The sequence below is a fragment of the Mesoplodon bidens genome (assembly GCF_964165515.1).
Source record: "Mesoplodon bidens genome assembly, chromosome: 4".
NCBI lineage: Eukaryota > Metazoa > Chordata > Mammalia > Artiodactyla > Ziphiidae > Mesoplodon > Mesoplodon bidens.
Window position 1 is genome coordinate 153,958,246 of NC_138160.1, and position 18,854 is coordinate 153,977,099.

At 47.4% G+C, this 18,854-nt stretch overlaps 1 protein-coding gene across 1 annotated transcript in view; it reads right to left on the bottom strand.

Moving 5' to 3' along the window:
• Positions 1 to 18,854, bottom strand: part of COL23A1 (collagen type XXIII alpha 1 chain) — a 362,767-nt gene that overhangs the window by 61,741 nt on the left and 282,172 nt on the right. The window contains exon 3 of the mRNA XM_081232836.1: positions 8,449 to 8,493. Within this exon, the coding sequence (XP_081088962.1) occupies positions 8,449 to 8,493 (45 nt within the window). The remainder of the gene's footprint in view (positions 1 to 8,448; positions 8,494 to 18,854) is intronic.

An 18,854-nucleotide genomic window follows, 5' to 3' on the forward strand; every position in this document is an offset into this window, starting at 1 on the left:
TAAACAAACCCTAAATTTAGCAGAAGGAAAGAAATCATAAAGATCAGAGCAGAAATAAATGAAATAGAAACAAAGAAAATAGCAAAGATCAATAAAACTAAAAGCTGGTTCTTTGAGAAGATAAACAAAATTCATAAACCATTAGCCAAACTCATCAAGAAAAAGAGGGAGTGGACTCAAATCAATAAAATTAGAAATGAAAAAGGAAAAGTTACAGCAGACACTGCAGAAATACAAAGCATCCTAAGAGACTACTACAAGCAATTCTATGCCAATAAAATGGACAACCTGGAAGAAATGGACAAATTCTTAGAAAGGTATAACCTTCCAAGACTGAACCAGGAAGAAATAGAAAATATGAACAGACCAATCACAAGTAATGAAATTGAAACTCTGATTAAAAATCTTCCAACAAACAGAAGTCCAGGACCAGATGGCTTCACAGGTGAATTCTATCAAACATTTAGAGAAGAGCTAACACCCATCCTTCTCAAACTCTTCCAAAAAATTGCAGAGGAAGGAACACTCCGAAACTCATTCTATGAGGCCACCATCACCCTGAGAGCAAAACCAGACAAAGATACTACAAAAAAGAAAATTACAGACCAATATCAATGATGAATATAGATGCAAAAATTGTCAACAAAATACTAGCAAACAGAATCCAACAACACATTAAAAGGATCATACACCACGATCAAGTGGGATTTATCCCAGGGATGCAAGGATTCTTCAATACACACAAATGAATCAATGTGATACGCCATATTAACAAATTGAAGAAGAAAAGCCATATGATTAGCTCAATAGATGCAGAAAAAGCTTTTGACAAAATTCAACACCCATTTATGATAAAAACTCTCCAAAAAGTGGGCATAGAAGGAACCTACCTCAACATAATAAAGGCCATATATGAACAAACCCACAGCAAACAACATTCTCAATGGTGAAAAACTGAAAGCATTTCCTCTAAGATCAGGAATAAGACAAGGATGTCCACTCTCACCACTATTATTCAACATAGATTTGGAAGTGCTAGTCACGGCAATCAGAGAAGAAAAAGAAATAAAAGGAATACAAATTGGAAAAGAAACAGTGACAGTAAAATTGTCACTTTTGCAGATGACATGATACTATACATAGAGAATCCTAAAGATGCCACCAAAAAACTACTAGAGCTAATCAATGAATTTGGTAAAGTTGTAGGATACAAAATTAATGCACAGAAATCTCTTGCTTTCCTATACACTAATGATGAAAAATCTGAAAGAGAAATTAAGGAAACACTTCCATTTACCATTGCAACAAAAAGCATAAAATGCCTAGGAATAAACCTACCTAGGGAGACAAAAGACCTTTATGCAGAAAAATATAAGACATTGATGAAAGAAATTAAAGATGATACCAACAGATGGAGAGATATACCATGTTCTTGGATTGGAAGAATCAATACTGTGAAAATGACTATACTACCCAAAGCAACCTACAGATTCAATGCAATCCCTATCAAATTACCAATGGCATTTTTTACGGAACTAGAAGAAAAAATCTTAAAATTTGTATGGAGACACAGAAGACCCCGAATAGCCAAAGCAGTCTTGAGGGAAAAAAACAGAGCTGGAGGAATCAGGCTCCCTGACTTCAGACTATACTACAAAGCTACAATAATCAAGACAATATGGTACTGGCACAAAAACAGAAACATAGATCAATGCAACAAGATTGAAAGCCCAGAGATAAACCCATGCAACTATGGTCAACTAATATGACAAAGGAGGCAAGACTATACAATGGAGAAAAGACAGTCTCTTCAATAAGTGGTGCTGGGAAAACTGGACAGCTACATGTAAAAGAATGAAATTAGAACACTCCCTAACACCATACACAAAAATAAACTCAAAATGGATTAGAGACCTAAATGTAAGACTGGACACTATAAAACTCTTAGAGGAAAACATAGGAAGAACACTCTTTCACATAAATCACAGCAAGATCCTTTTTGATCCACCTCCTAGAGTAATGGAAATAAAAACAAAAATAAACAAAAATTAACAAATGGGGCCTAATGAAACTTAAAGCCTTTTGCGTAGCAAAGGAAACCATAAACAAGATGAAAAGACACCCCTCAGGATGGGAGAAAATATTTGCAAATGAATCAACGGACAAAGGATTAATCTCCAAAATATATAAACAGCTCATGCAGCTCAATATTAAAGAAACAAACAACCCAATCCAAAAATGGGCAGAAGACGTAAATAGTCATTTCTCCAAAGAAGACACACATATGGCCAAGAAGCATATGAAAAGCTGCTCAACATCACTAATCATTAGAGAAATGCAAATCAAAACTACAATGAGGTATCACCTCATACCAGTTAGAATGGGCGTCATCAGAAAGTCTACAAACAACAAATGCTGGAGAGGGTGTGGAGAAAAGGGAACCCTCTTGCACTGTTGGCGGGCATGTAAATTGATACAGCCACTATGGAGAACAGTATGGAGGTTCCTTCAAAAACTACAAATAGAACTACCATATGACCCAGCAATCCCACTACTGGGCATATACCCAGAGAAAACCAGAATTCAAAAAGACACATGCACCTCAAAGTTCATTGCAGCACTATTTACAATAGCCAGGTCATGGAAGCAACCTAAATGCCCATCAACAGACGAATGGATAAAGAAGATGTGGTACATATATACAATGGAATATTACTCAGCCATAAAAAGGAACGAAATTGGGTCATTTGTTGAGATGTGGATGTATCTAGAGATTGTCATATAGAGTGAAGTTAGTCAGAAAGAGAAAAACAAATATCGTATATTAATGCTTATATGTGGAACCTAGAAAAATGGTACAGATGAACCAGTTTGCAGGGCAGAAATTGAGACTCAGATCTGTCTCAGAGAACATATGTATGGACACCAATGGGGGGAAGCGGTGGGGCTTGGGGATGGTGGTGTGATGAATTGGGTGATTGGAATTGACATGTATACACTGATGTGTATAAAATTGATGACTAATAAGAAGCTGCTGTGTAAAAAAATTAATAAAATAAAATAGAAAAAAAATATTTATATACATTTTGGGACTTCCCTGGTCGTCCAGTGGTTAAGACTTCTTGCTTCCCCTGCAGGGGGTGTGGGTTCGATCCCTGGTTGGGGAACTAAGCAAGGGTGCAGCCAAAAATTAAAAAAAAAAGACATTTATACTGTCTTTCATATTTACCTGTGTAGTTACCTCACTGAAGCTCTTTATTTCTGTGTGTAGATTTAAATTACTGTCTAGTGTCCTTTAATTTCATACTGAAAGAGTCCCTTCCATATTTCTTGTAGAGCAGGATGTTAGGGATGAATTCTCTTCATTTTTGTTTACTTAGGCATGTCTTAATTTCTTCTTCACTTTTCAAGTGTAGTTCTTCTGGCTATAGATTTCTTTGTTGACAGTTTTTCTTTTTTTCATCACTTTGAATATGTCATACCAACGGCCTTTTGGCTTTCATGGTTTCTGATGAGAAATCAGCTATTAATCTTATTGAGGATCCTTTGTCTGTGATGAGTCATTGTTCTTTCGCTGCTTTTAAGATTCTTTCTTCTGTGCATGTCGAGAAGTGGGAGGATCCAGCTCTCAGCCACAGAAGGTGCCAAGGTCGGTGGTGAAGTGGCCACCATGGTGTTTAAAAAAAAAAGATTCTTTGTTCATTTTTTTCCTTTTGGTAATGTGGCTATGATGTACTTAGATTTGAGTTTATTCTACTTGGAGTTTGTTGAGCTTCTTGGATGTGCAGATTAATGTTTTCTTCATATTTGGGAAGATTTTGGCCATTAACTCTTCATATGTTCCTTCTGCCTCTTTCTCTCTCTTATCCCCTACTGAGGCCCCCATTATATAAATGTTGGCACACTTGATAGTGTCCCACAGATCTCTGTGATTCTGTTCATTTTCCTTCAGTCTTTTTTTCTTTCTCTTCCTTAGACAGGATCATCTCAATTGACCTGTCTTCAAGTTTGCTGATTCTTTCTTCTGCCAGCCCAAGTCTACTGTTGAGCCCCTTTAGTGAATTTTTCATTTCAGTTATTGTACTTACAGCTCCAGAATTTCTATTTGGTTTCTTTAAAAAATACTTTCTATCTTTTTATGATAATCTCCATTTGGTGGCACATAATTCTTATGGTTTCTTTTAATTATTTAGACATGGTTTCCTTTAGTTCTTTGAACATATGTATAATAGCCAATATAAAATCTTTGTCTAGTAAGTTCATCTGGGCTTCCTCACTGACTGCTTTTTTTCCTCTTTTTTTTTCCTTGCCATACTTTCTTGTATCTTTGTGTGTCTTTGTTAAAAATTGGGCATCAAATAATCTAATATGGCTACTCTGGAAACTAGATATCCCTCCTCCTTTCCAGGGTCTGTTGTTCCTGTTGTTGCTTGTTCAGGAGCTTTTTTGAGCTAATTCTCTGAAATGTGTACTCTTTGTCACGTGCAGCTACTGAATTCTCTGCTTGCTTTGCTTAATTGTCAGCTTAAGACAGAGGTTTTCTTTAATGCCTTGATCTGGTAAGTCTCCCATTCTGTTCTGAGGGGCTCTTTGTGTGTGTTGAGCATAACTTCAACACTCTATGAGGTTACAGCTCTGCTTTTGCCTTTACTTCTTGCTTGAGTGGAGACTCAAGGTCAGCCAGAGGTGAGAGACTGGGGCTCTTTTAGGTCTTTCCCTGCATAGGCACGTGTCTTCTAGATCCCCAGGTATATGGGAGCATTTCAAAGCCCCTTTGGACAGCTCATCCCCTAGATTTTCATTTAAGTTTTTGTGTCAGCTTCTTGTTTGCTCCAACTTGTATTGCCACCTCAGGCAGCTGCAAAGTTAAACAACTGCTGCTGAGTGTATTTGGCAAGCACTCTGGGGATAGGGCTTTTCCCAGTGAGTGAGCTCTACATCAGGTCAAAAAAGATGAGTTTTGTGTATGGGCTTTTCCAGGGAGCTAACGGACAGTGACAAGTTTCAGAGAATGAGCATTTGGGGAGCTTCAAAGTTGTTCTGCCACCTCCAATGGCTGCTAGTTTTCACAGGTACTGTGACTGTGAGGCTGTGATGGTTTTTAAGGCTACCATGGGGCTGGGGAGATGGGCAAATTAAAACGCTACAAACCTCACTGTTCTCAGCAAGTTTCAGACCTTTTTCTTAAATTAACATTTCTTAGGTTGTTACCAGATGTTAATATCCAGGATTCTGAAAAGGTCAATTTTTCCTAGTGTTCTTGCTGCTTTTATGGAGGAGCAGATTTTCAGAAGTCCTATCTCTACCATGCCAGGAGTGCTTCTTCCACTGTATTTTTAGAAAGGGTTTCTTGCGGCCAGGGTGGATAAAAAACCCTGACATTAAAACTGCTGACCTAAGGCTGGCGGCTGCAGAGATTTGGTGAGTACCTCTTTTGTCTCTGTAGGTTTAGCACAAGCATCAGCCAAGCAGGATTTGATTGTTTTCATCCTTGTCTCTTCCTGCCTCCTAAAAAGTCCCTCTTTCTCTCTCCCTCCTCCCTTCCCTCCCTCTTCCCCGTCAACAAGCATTTATTGACCATATCTTTAGTGCCTGCGGGTCAAGCTCCTGCTCTGAGGAGCCTGTGCTTTGGTGGAGAAGGACATGTTTGCAGAGCAGACCACCAGCGCAGCAGGGAGTGCTGTGACTGAGGGAGGGATCTAGGGGGCTGGGGGAGCCAGGGTGGAGTGATGGATGCTCTTGGGGAAAGGGAAGTCTGGAAGGAGAAAAAATACTGTCTAAGTTCCCTAGAAAGAGAATACCAAGGGTAGTGCTCGGTTTCCCCAGCTGAGAAATAGGCTAGGGGGGAGATGAAAAATCTACTCTATCACAATAAAGACACAAAAACACTGTAGGACCTGTGAGGCATATTCCAGACAAAGGCTCCCACTGGGAGCTGGAGAGAACCCATCCCCACAGGCGGGCAGGGTCGGCTCTGTCTGCAGGTCTGCAGCAGCAGCAAGAAGCCATCTCAGCCAGATATTGTCCCACCAGGCAAAAAGAGCCTTTCTCCCTGGGGCGAAGAAAAAGCCTGGTTTGTACAAGGGAAGGGCCCAAAGCCAAGAGGTGCATGTGTGTGAAACTATCTAGAAATAAACACGAGGCCCAGCCAAAGCTAATCAGAGAGGGACATCTGCTCTGTGCTACTCACACCATTCTGTGACAGGCAGAGAATCAGGACATCGCGTGGGAAAGGGCAGTGAAGGGGAGGAGATGCTGCCCATCCCTTGCCCAGTAGCTGACCTTAGATGAGACACTTCTCCCCCTGGAGCCTCACTTTCCTTATCTGCAAAATGGGAATAATAACATATTTTTATCTTTTGCAGAGCTCTGTGAGGATCACATGAGATGAAGGACTTGAAAGGACCCACGGCAGTGTCAGGGGCCCAGTAAGTCCTTGTCTTTCTTTGACTTTTAGATCAGTTGAAAATTGGAGTCATAATTCTAATGGGTTTTTGAGTAAGTTGAGTAATATTATACTTTGTCCTAAAAAAAGTCACTATGTATTCCTCATCTTCTTCCAAAAAGGACTTCAGGAGCTTACAATAAAAGGCAATAAAACCTTTTACGAGGGCAGAAATAAGAACTGAGTGATGAAGTGTGTATTTGGCCGATGGTGCAGGGACGTGATTACACACAAAATCCATTGCAATCAAGCACAAAACAGTCCTCAGCTTCTGGAAGTCAAAGCAAACAGAGTGCCAGGAAAGGTGTTTCCTTCCAGTGAACTCTGGGGAGTTTATCTGGAGGGCTTCTATGTAGGGACCTAGATAGCGCAAGCACGCAGCAAAACGAGAGGACAAGAGGCCCGTGCCCAGTGTCAGGAAGAAGAGTCTGAGGTTCAGAGAGAACCTGCCCTGTTTCTCCCAGGCTCAATCTGCCGTTATCACCATGCTCTCCTTATGAATTTGCTTAGGGGCTGAGCACATGTGCATTCATTCATTCATTCACTGTTCTGTGCGTTTCCATTCCCTGGAGCCTCCTCCGCATCAGGCTCTTGGCTGGGTTGGTGATAGCCCCAGCCAGAGGGATTAGATAAGCCTTTTTGGAGGAGATGCTTGAGCTAGACTGAAAGGACAAAGAATAGTGAATTTGGGGTAAGAGGCCAGGTAGAGGAGGAGACATTTGGAGGGTGGGGAGGACATAAGAGTACAGGCTCAGAGTGGGAGGGCCCCGGACATCCACAATGAGGCTGGAGGTAGGGGACATGGGAGAAACCGTGGTGAGAACTGCAGGAGGCTGTGCTGATGAGGACAGTGCTGTGACATACTGAGGAGGAGACTGATGGGGATTTGGTGGGGGAGTGGGGAGGGAGGGATCAAGGATGATGCCCTGGTGTCTGCATAGGGAAGCAGGTGGCTGGAGGTCCCCTCCCTGCAATGGGGAGCTGGAGGAGAGCAGCTGGGGGAAGTGCTGGGTTCAGTGGGGCTAGGTCCAACCTCTGGGTCCAGAGGAGATGACTTGGCTGGAGGCAGGAAGTGGGGACGTCATCAGCATTATGGGGGCGCCAGAGCCACAGGGGTGGGAGAGAGAGAAGAGGGCCAAGGGCAGATTCATGTAAGAGGCAAGTGGGCCCCATAGGAAAGGCATACGAGAAGGGGTCAGAGATGTGGGAGGAAATGTAGGCAAGAGTCAGAGGGGGACCCAGGGGAATGGCCAATGTGAGGCCCAGGAAGAGAAACAGCAACGCATCTGTGTCTGCCGGTATGGCCATCAGGTGGTCAGTGGTAACTCTGGCCAAAAGGATGTGAGTGGCGTGACAGTGAGAAGAGGCTGGAGGGGCTGGGAGGAGTGGAAGGCAAGGGGGAGGAGATGGGAGTGGGGTAGGGGTGTGTAGCCTCTGAGGGAAGCTTCACTGTGAGTTGGGGGAAGGGTACACGCAGAGAGAGTGCATTTTGGGTGGAATGAAGGTGGCAGGAGGGAGGCTGGCGGCGAGTACAGGTGAGTCTGCAGGTTGCATGGAAGGTATGGAAAGGATCTTCTCCTGGTGCCTCTGCCAAGGGAAGGACAGGCCATGTCAGAGGAGGGATGGGGACACACAGGAGAACCATCTTGTGTTGAGGGACCCACAGTAGTGAGTCCCGCAAAGACAAGAGGCCGTTTCAGAGTGGGAGACCAGGGATTAAAGTTTCTGAGGCTGATAATGAGATTTGGGGGGTGGCCAAGGGCATAGAGGGGACTGTCACTGAAATTGTAACACTGAAATGGTGTCAAGCAGCCAAGAAAGGCAGCACTGGGCTCTGCAGCTCTGGGGACAGTGGCTGGAATTGGAGGGTACACAAAGACCTGGCCCAGGACCAAAGGTCCTGAGTTATGGGGTGGTGCGAGGATTGGCACCTCCAGCCAGGTCCCAGGTCAAGGGCAGACTTCCAGGCCTAGGTTTAGTAACTAAGAAAACCTGGGACTCACCGGGATCGCCTCTTCTTCCAGGCTTGCCACGCCGTCCAGGGGGGCCTAGACAGGAAAACAAGGACGGATTCATTAAGAAGGGAAGCCAGTGAGCTTGGGCACAGCGTGCCTGCTGCCAGCACCACCGCGTCACCACCCCCCAACCCACACCCATAACAGCAGCCTGGGGGCAGCCTGCTCACCACCTTGCTGGCTGGGGGAGGCGAGAGGAGTGGAGAGAAAGCTCCATCTCCTGCTCCTCCCTCCCCCCTGCTCCTCTGGATCCTCCCCTGTTGGCTGCATTCTCATCCCTCACTCATTCATTTAGTTATTCAATTATCTGTTCATTATTTCATTCCCAAGTCAAAAAGGTTTACTACCTAGAAACTCTTGAGGCAGAAGAGTTTCCCACTGAGAAACTTCAGACTTTCAAGAAAAATAAGGCTGAGGGTGGGAGTTAGCTTACAAAAGCCCGGACAAATGCTTTTTAATATTCACTAAAATAAAACAACAGAGACAACGCACCACATAAAGACACTATCATGGCATCTCAAATGTTTAAACTCGGTGGTAACAGGCTCTATCCTATCCATCTACTTCCTTCCTTTGCTCACTAGACCTTTTGGCACCTCTCTCCCCTCCCCCACAGCTCCAGGGAGCCGCTTATAAATTTCTTGTGATTTATTGCATATAATGTGCACTCCAATGCACATTCTTTTCGGTATCCAGTCTCATCCACACGTTTCTGCACTTTCTGAAGCTGATGCAGATCATCTGCCCTTCGGCCCACGTCAGCCCCCGAGACCTGAGTGACTGCGATACTGAAGAGGAAGAGGTCATGGAACCCAGAACCTGGTGGCAGCAGGGCCCAGAGCACAGCTCGCCTGGCCTGGGAGTGGAGGGCTGAGGCCTCAGCCAGCGCGCCCTCATCCCGGCGCCGCTCCTGGAGCCCTGCTGCAAACCTCCCTGACGCTCCCTTGCCTTCTCCTCTCTGCCTCCGTTTTCACTCCCCGTTAGTCTAACTACCCCTGATTCTTCCTCCTGTTTTCCTTCTCTGTGCAGAAGTTTTAAAGTTTGATGTAGTCCAATTTGTCTATTTTTGCTTTTGTTACCTTTTTGCACGTTGAGTTAATTTTAACCTTTTAACCTTTTGAGCTAATTTTTGTATATGGTATAAGGTAAGGGCCCAACTTCATTCTTGTGCATGTGGGTATCCAGTTTTCTCAACAGCATTTGTTGAAGAGACTATCTTTTCCCCATTGTGTAGCCGTGGCGCCTTTGTCTAAAATCATTTGACCATAGAAGTGATGTACCCCTGCGTTCTGGGAGTAGAAATTCATGCCAGTTACATAGCCCTTGACTTTTCCCGAGACTAGACAGAGACCTTGAGTTTTATGCTGGAATGGCTCAGGGCTGGGTTGATTAGCGAGGCTGAGATTCTGGCACCCCCATAACAGAAAATAGCTCCTCACACCAGTGTAACAGCTTATGAAGAGCCTCCAGGTCAATGATCTCAGCCAAGGCCTGCAACACCTGCAGTGCATGGACAACTGCCTTCAACACCTCCATGTGGGTGTCTCACCAACATCTCAGACCCCTCACGGCTAAACATGCATCCTGCTCTCCTCCCAGCTCTTTCATGGGGCTGACAGCGCCTGGAAACCTCGTGAGGCTGGCCGGTGTTTGGCCCGTTCTATCCAGACACATCTGTTTTCAGGGTGAGCGAGGGTGTGGGAAGAGGGACCCCAATGGCACACCCAGCATCACGCTCCTTTGGTTGTAGGAGAGAAGAGGCCCAGCTTTCACTCACAAGGTCCAGCAAACTGGTCCCTGGATTCTGTGCTCTCACCAGGCTATAAAAATCCTGTGCTTGGCTCAGCAAGGTCACTCACTCGCCCTGGGCCTCAGGCTGACGTATGGGACATGGCAGGAAAGGGGCCCAAGAGTGGGAGAGTAAGCCAGGCTCTTCCTGGATCTGAAAGCTAAAGCAGCGCCATGGTTTTCTAATGGTCATTACTGGGTACGACTGTAGAATTCTCCATCTGGGAAACTCAAGCCACATGAAGACATTTACTGCCGCTGAGGTGACTGAACTAATGGATTTATCTGGGTGGGTCTCCTGGGTGGCATGGTTAGGCAGAAGGCCCAATGAGGAAGGTGCTAGCAAGTGGGCAGTTGCCCAGGCAGGATGAGGTGCCCCGTCTCCCAGGGCCTTTGGGGGAAGCTCCCAGCAGGCCTGGACTGGGTGGAGGTCCTGGGGGCTGCTGAGTGCACAGGGCCTGTGGGGCTGTAGCCCTGGCAGGCTGGACAGGACTCCCAACTGAAAGGGCCTAAGTAAAGGAGACTGAGGCTCATGAACTCTCTGCAGGCCAATTCAAACCAGATCCTGGAGGCCTCTGTGTGAACAGCTCACAAACTGACAACTGGTCAACCCACTCTTCTAAGATTCATACTCATTCAACTGTCTCCAAGATAATTCTATTGAGAGGCAACATGTCCAAACCCAAAATCATCTCCCAGTTCTCCATGTGCTCCCGACAGCGTTCTCTTCTCTCCTAGGTGTAGGTATGATCAGTACCCACAGAGCCAAGCCAGAAACCACCTGGGAGCTGTCTGAGGCATCCTCTTGCCCACAGTTAACTGAGACCCCTTCCTCCTTGGCATCAGGCAAAGGCTGCCCCCACGCTTAGCCTCTTTCACCCACCCTTCCTGCTGTGACTTGTTTGTCCTCCTCCTAACAGAAGGTAGTCCACTGCAGTGTGCAGTCTGCATCTTGTGCAGCCTAAGGTTCCTCCTTGCCATTTCTTGGCAATCTCTTTAAAAGACTGTCAAATCTAACAAGATCCATGGCTTAGAAGAGATGCAAGATTGTCTAATTTGATGGGCAAAGCTGTTGAGATGAGGGATACTATCTCTCCTTTCTCCCTACGACAGGTGATAGAGGTGGTGAGCTCTGCCAGGCTTGATCAAATAGAGGCCCTGGGAGCGGGGAATGCCAGAGCTGAGTCCCATGCTGACCACTAGGCTCCCTGCCTGCTGCTTTTGCAAACAGAGAGGCCTTGCACACACGAGACCTGGATTGTGGAACCTGTAGTGGGGAAGGCAGGAAGGATGGCCTTTCATGAGTTTCTAGATTGTCAGGTGCTGAGGGCCGGCCATGGGCAGCAGCCCTGGTTCAGCATCTACTAGGTGCCAGGCCAGCTACTCATCCAGCAAATATGAACTTGGAATACTTTGTGCTCCAGGTCTCCTGTGGCTCATCCAAGGAGCTCATTTATTCCCTGCTCAGCCCTCTGAAGAAGATGCGGTATGCCCTGTATAGAGGGGAACTCTGAGGCTACGTGAGGTGAAAAGATTTGCCTAAGGTCACACAGCTGGCGCCTTGGAGAGCCCTTCATCATCAGTCTGTGATTCTTAAGGCGCAAGGGCAGTTGTGCCAGATACGTCGAACCCCCAGGCAGGCAGCCTTGACAATGGAAGGGGTGGCCACCCTGGGGCGAGCAGCAGGGCAGATGGGTTGTGGCCCTCTGGCATCTGGGCCAGGCCTGCAGCAGATTGATCTGGGCTCCCAGGGACAGCCTGGCCAGCTGGCTGCAGCTCAGATGTTCTCCGAACAAGCAAAACCAGGCTCCTGGCCCAGCAGTTTGCCTCAGAGCTTTCCGCTTCTTGGTTTTCTTCTTTTCCTTCCTTTCTACAGTGGCAGAATGTTTCCCACTTCTGGCACAGACTCAGACACTCAGGCTGCCCTGGAAGGCACCTGGGAGTCTGTCTTCATCGACCTGCTGATGTATAGATGGAGAAACTCAGGTCTTGTCCAAGGATGCTGCTGTTAAAACGGTCCCGGCTGGAGAGTCTCCAGGTGACGAAGACCAGCTCAGACTGTTCTCACCTCTGTGTGACCCACACGGCTCTGGCAGCCATGGGGACGCTGGTGTTTCGCAGTGGGTGCTGCCATGGTGGCACCTGCAAAGTTTCCTTCCAGAGGCTTTGAGCAACAGATACCAACAGGTGATGCTGGTGCAGAAGGGGAAAAGACATGACTGAAAGGAAGCTGTTTAACCTGGAGCAAGTTACTCAACCTCTCTGAGCTTTGGGTTCCCAATCTGTGAGGATAAAATTTGGGGGGTGATGGCAACTACACCTGCCTTGCAGAACTGTTAAACAGATGAGCTGGCAGCAGACACACCAGCCTGGGGGCACAAAAGAGGGGCCTATTTGGGACCCCAAGAAATAACTGGCTGCAGGGGCCTCTGGGCCATTAGAATCTGGGGACTTGATGTACATTGGTTACGTGCTTCCCAAGGTGGGAGAAGCCTGAGACAGGGCTGCTATATTTCAGTATAGCTCAAGTATGGTATAGTGGGCAGGGTTTGAGTCCAGAGGCTGGCTAAGCCCTCATTACACCCTGACCTTGAACCCACAGGGGCAGGGACAGTCTGGAGCTTTTCCGGGTCCCTAATCACGGTCTGTCTGTGGACCTAGGGCTCAGGATGCACGGGCTGAGTGGTCTGGGAATGAGATTTCTCAAAGAAATCCTGAGGTTTCAGGCATAGCATGGGCTGGAGAGGGCTCCAGCCCGCTGCTAAATGACTCTGCTTGTGACAGCCATCTGCACATTAAGTAACTCCAGGGAGGATGATGCTTTTCTCAAGCACTGTTCGAGGCCAGACAAACTGGAACCATTTCTAACTGATAAAAATCTCTTCTCTGGTTGGGCTGGAGCACTCATGTCACTGACCAACTCCAAAGGGGGCCTGAACGCCAACAGGCTCCAGGGAGGCCTGAGCGGTGAGGACCTGGTTCTCGCAGTGGTGGTCTCCCACAATCCCTCCCGGCACCTCCCTCCCCCGAGGATACCTCCTTCAGCAACGCTTGCTTTATCGCTGTCCTCTCACAACCCTGGGGCCAACCGGGGGACAGCCTGCCCAGGCCCCGCCCTCTCCCTCTTCCCCTGGCTCCAACAGTCACTCAGCAACCCACCCCCTCCCCGCCCAAACCCCAGGCCCTGCTCCTCCCTCCTGACAGCCCCTAAGGGCAGAAGCTTTTTTTTTTTTTTTTTTTTTTTTTTTGCGGTACGCGGGTCTCTCACTCTTGTGGCCTCTCCCGTTGCGGAGCACAGGCTCCGGACGCGCAGGCTCAGCGGCCATGGCTCACGGGCCCAGCCGCTCCGCGGCATGTGGGATCTTCCCAGACCGGGGCACGAACCCGTGTCCCCTGCATCGGCAGGTGGACTCTCAACCACTGCGCCACCAGGGAAGCCCTGCTTTTTTTTCTTCTTCTTCTTTTTTTTTTTTTTTGCGATATGTGGGCCTCTCACTGTTGTGGCCTCTCCTGTTGCGGAGCACAGGCTCCGGACGTGCAGGCTCAGCAGGGCAGGAGCTTTTGTGCAATTTATCTAATTGAATCTATACTCAGTTCTAAAAAATGCTTTAAACCCTCTCCACTCTTTTTTCTCTAAAGATTGGGGAAACTGAGGCTCACAGAAGTCAAGAAAGGCTCCCAGATGCAACAGCAAAAGGTGGAAGCAACCCAAATGTCCATTGATGGTGAATGGATAAACAAAATGTGTTACAATATATATGTGCAATGGAATATTATTCAGTCTTAAAAAGGAAGGAAATTCTGACACAGGCTACAACATGGATGAACTGTGATGACATTATGCTGAGTGAAATAAGCCCGTCACAAAAGGAAAAATACTGTATGATTCCACTTATATGAGGTACCTGGAGTAGTCAAATTCATAGAGACAGAAAGAAGAATGGTGGCTGCCAGGGGCTGGGGGTGAGAAGAATGGGGAATTAGTGTTTAACAGGGACAGACTTTTAGTTTTGCAAAAGATGAAAAATGTCCTGTAGATGGATGCCGGCGATGGTTACATAATGATGTGGAGGTACTTTATACCACTGAATTATATACTTAAAAATGGTTAAAATGGTAAATTTTGTTATGTGTATTTTACCACAATTTAAAAGAAAAGAAAAGAAATGCTCCCAGCGTTCTCAGCTACCAAGGTCGGCCTGGTGGAGACCATGGTGATGTTGTTGGCAGTGTGGCTATAACGACGCCACTGAGTATCTACTGAAAGCCTGGAACTCTGTGGTCATAGAGGACAGTGGTGTCCCCCAAGGTACACAGCAAGGAGATGGCAGAACAGGGATTTGCACTTAGGTCTGTGTGACTCCAGGGCCCGTCCTCTAAAGTCCTCAGCTACTGTGATTAAGGCCATCCCCGAATGTGCCCACAGCCTCTGAGTCCTTCAGACCTGGCCCTTCTGGAGGGTCCTTTATCTGACCCTCTTCCCAGGACTCCAGGAAGGGAGTTTGGGGTCAGGTGGTTCCGAATCCCCCAGACCTTCAGCCTGGTGCTCCCTAAGGAGTCTGTGTCCCCAGGGCCATCGTAGGGGTGTGCCTTGAGCAGAGGAGGCAGAGGAAGTCCCTGGATTTGAGATTCCATGACCAGACCATTAAAACATCTCCCCAGATCATTTTGTTTTACAAGTTTCAGATGGACCTCGGAGTCGGAAACTCCCATCTGGGAGTTTCACCATGCTCATTTCCAGCCTGGCCTAACAAAGCCCTCTGTCGCTCGGAGGAGGGAGGCAGTGCAGCCTCTGGACGCCTCTGGGAGGGCCTGGGGGACATGGCACCCCTGGAGGGGACACTGACAGCATAAGAGGCTGGCCAGCTGGCAGGCAGCTTGGGCTCCAGTGGGGGTCATGTTGTCATCCAGGAATTAAAATCACAGCCTCTTGCGCAGCAAATACAGCTCATTCTGAAGGCGTTTAGGTCCCGCAGGCTCGTCCTCCACCACCCGCCACGCTGACGGGAGCCCAGTGGCACGGAGCCTTGCCGCCAGTTGCAAGGTCCTGAATCAGTCTGGAGAAGCAATGCCACAGGCTGCTGGGGTCGTAAGGCAAGTGTCTGTTGGGAGCTAGGATGGTTGTCCAGGCCCGTGCAGACCCCTACTGCCCAATGGCCAGACCTGGAGAGCCTGCTTGAACACTGTGCCATTCAGTGACCACATGAACAGAGCCCATCTCAGGGGACAGGGCCGGTGGATTGTCCCACCCTCACATCCACAAAGGGCCTCAGATATGGACGCTGATGTTCCCTCCAAAGGAGTGGACAGTTCTGGATAGCCACTGGAGCCCCCCAAAAGTGTTCAAGAAAAACAAGAGGTAGGTAGTACCATTTATTGAATGTTTATGCTTGGCACTGATCTTGATTCCAGGGTACTAACTCATATATTCTTCACATCAAATCTTGGAGGAAGGCTACTATTATGATCTCCATCTCATAGATGGAGAAACTGAGGCACAAAGAGATTGACCCTCTGCGGTCATACAGCTGGTGTGGGTGGGGCCGTGCAGTGAGACCCTGAGCCCTGGCATCCCAGCCCTGCCATCAGCCTCTTGCATAAGAAGATGCTTGTGAAGGTGGGCGGGTAGAATAGTCCACAATTTTTATAACCACTTCTTGGCATTTGTTATTATTATTATTTTTAAATACACTGCAAACCACACAAAATGGAAGGGGCCCAGAGGTGACTCTTAGAATTCTGTGAATTAAATATTGAAATAAAAGGCCACATGCTGCCAGCACTGGAGCAGACTCTGGCCAGCTTTGGGCATGTCCTCCTTACACCATCTGAAATGCCTGTTGTTTGTGGGCTGGTTCGTCTCCTGAGTCGGGAACAGCTTTAAAAAGGCTTTTTAAATGGGTTCACGGAGTCCAGACCCATTACTCATACTGGTGGCACACCAGACCCAAGAGCCACCTCCTAAGGGTCCCAAGGGTCCCAGTGGGAGGGGCTCAGAAGTGGGGGGTGCAGCGGGCCTGGGGGGAGGTGGGGTGGCTGACACGTGCTGAGCCTGTTCGGGCCATGTGCTGGGTGCTTTTATTGTCTCTTTAATCCTGCTGGTAAACTCTGAGATGTGGATATAATTGATCCACTCACAGAAAAGAAACTGAGGCCCAAGGTGAGGTGAACTGTTCAAGTCAGAGCTACTAAGGACCAGGAGTTGGGCCTGGGTCTGCCAGAGCTCTTGCTGGCACCAGCACTACCCTCCTAAGCGTCTCCTTTTTGGGGAAACGGACCATGGTGTAGGCACCAGAGCTAAACATAAAATGTCTCATCCAGAGGACCTGGAGAGAAGCAGAACACAGGTGGAGGGGACTAGGGTCGGTACATGGTTTCTGGATCAGAGCGATAGGGCTCACGGAAGGGCTTTCAGTAAAGGGCTTCTGTGTCTTACAGTGGAGATTTCAAAAGACTACTTGAAGGGGCCCTTTTGAGTGGCAGGTGGGTAAGTCATGTGGACCCATGCTGGGGCAGCCCAGTAACAGGCCCCTTTTTGGACTTGGCAGAGCTGCCTCCCACAGCCCTTGGCTCAGGCTGCTGAAGGGAGGGCTGAGCAAACCTGCGTGAAGAGTGAAAAGCCCCTCAGAGGGATGGAGAGAGACCATGGCCCTTCTCTTCCATGGGGCTCAAGGCCATGAGTACATCTCTGAGGGGTGAGGAGGCCGTGCCTGACTGGCCAGCTGGCCTGGATTGGAAGGGGCGAGTGGGAAGGTCCAGAAAGGGGAGAAGGAATTTCTTGGGCTCTCAAAGGGTGAAGGCAGAGTCATGTTAACCTGAATGTGGAAGGAGCTGGTGCCCTGGCTAAGAAAGGTATTGCACACAAAGAAACTGTGGCTCCTGACTGCTGGTTCCTGTGCAGGTGGCGACTGTATCCAGGGCACAGGCTGTGAGGAGTTGGTGTTGGGTGGTCAGTGGTGGGCGGGACAGCTTGGGGCAGATCTGTGGGGCTTAGTCAGACCCAGATCGGTGCTAGTGTGAATTGACTTCTCACCAGAGCCTATCATCTCCTGGGATCCTGTTTCCTGTTGGAAAACAGCCTCCAGAGAAGTGAACAGAAACCAGCACACCCCAAAGACACCAAATTCCTCAGCTCTCCACTCACCCCAAAGCCTTAATCCCTGACACATGGGCCAATGTATCCCCTCGAACTTAATGAAGGTCAGGATGTATTGCTTTCAGAGAATGAAAAGCTTTTATGGATTGGCCAAAAAGTTCCTTCGGTTTTTAAGTGAAAATAAAAGACACATTTTTCATTTTCACCAAGAACTTTATTGAACGACATATTCACCGTTTTGTTCCAGCACCTTTTGCCATTTCCAGGCAACTTCATAATTCCATCTTCCCAAAACTTTTTTATCTTTTTGAGCAAAGAACTATTCCAGGTGCCTTTTAAAGTCTTCCAGGGAATTGAAAATTTTTCCATTAAGAGAATTTTTTTTTTCCGGCTGCATTGGGTCTTCATTGCTGTGCGTGGGCTTTTCTCTAGTTGCGGCGAGCAGGGGCTACTCTTCGTTGCGGTCCGTGGGCTTCTCATTGCGGTGGCTTCTTTTGTTGCGGAGCACGGGTTCTAGGCATGCAGGCTTCAGTAGTTGTGGCTCGCGGGCTTAGTTGCTCCGCAGCATGTGGGATCTTCCTGGACCAGGGATCGAACCCACGTCCCCTGCACTGGCAGGCGGATTCTCAACCACCACCAGGGAAGTCTAAGAAAATTTTGTAAAGACCAAAATGAATGGAAATCCGAAGGTGCAACGTCTGGTGAATACGGCAATGAATCAGAACTTCCCAGCCAAGCTGTAACAGTTTTTGCCTGGTCATCAAAGAAACATGCGGTCTTACCTAGAGGGGTGGGATAGGGAGGGTGGGAGGGAGACGTAAGAGGAAGGAGATATGGGGATATATGTATATGTATAGCTGATTCACTTTGTTATAAAGCAGAAACTAACACACCATTGTCAAGCAATTATACTCCAATAAAGATGTTAAAAAAAAAAAAAGAAACACGCGGTCTTGCGTTATCCTGATGGAAGATTATGCGTTTTCTATTGACACTTTTCATTGAGTGTTGCTTTCAGTTGGTCTAGTTAGGAGCAGTACCTGGTGGAATTAATCGTTTGGAAGGAGCTCATAATAGAGGACTCCCTTCCAATCCCACCATATACACAACACCACCTTCTTTGGATGAAGACCTTTATTTGGTGTGGTTGGTTCATTTCACTTGTCCCACGATCTCTTCCGTTCCACATTATTGTACAGTATCCACTTTTCATCGCCCGTCACAATTTGTTTTAAAAATGGAATGTTTTCATTACGTTTAAGTAGAGAATCGCATGTGGAAATACGCTCAAGAGGTTTTTTTTTTGGCTTAACTTATGTGGAACCCAAACATCAAAGTGATTGACACAACCAAGCTGGTGCAAGTGATTTTCAGCACTTGATTTGGTTATTTTGAGTATGTTGGCTCTCTCCCACATGATGTAACGTTGATTGTTCTCAATTAATGTCTCAATTTGATAGCTATCAACTTCAACTTCAACGGGTCTACCTGACCGTGGAGCATCGTCCAG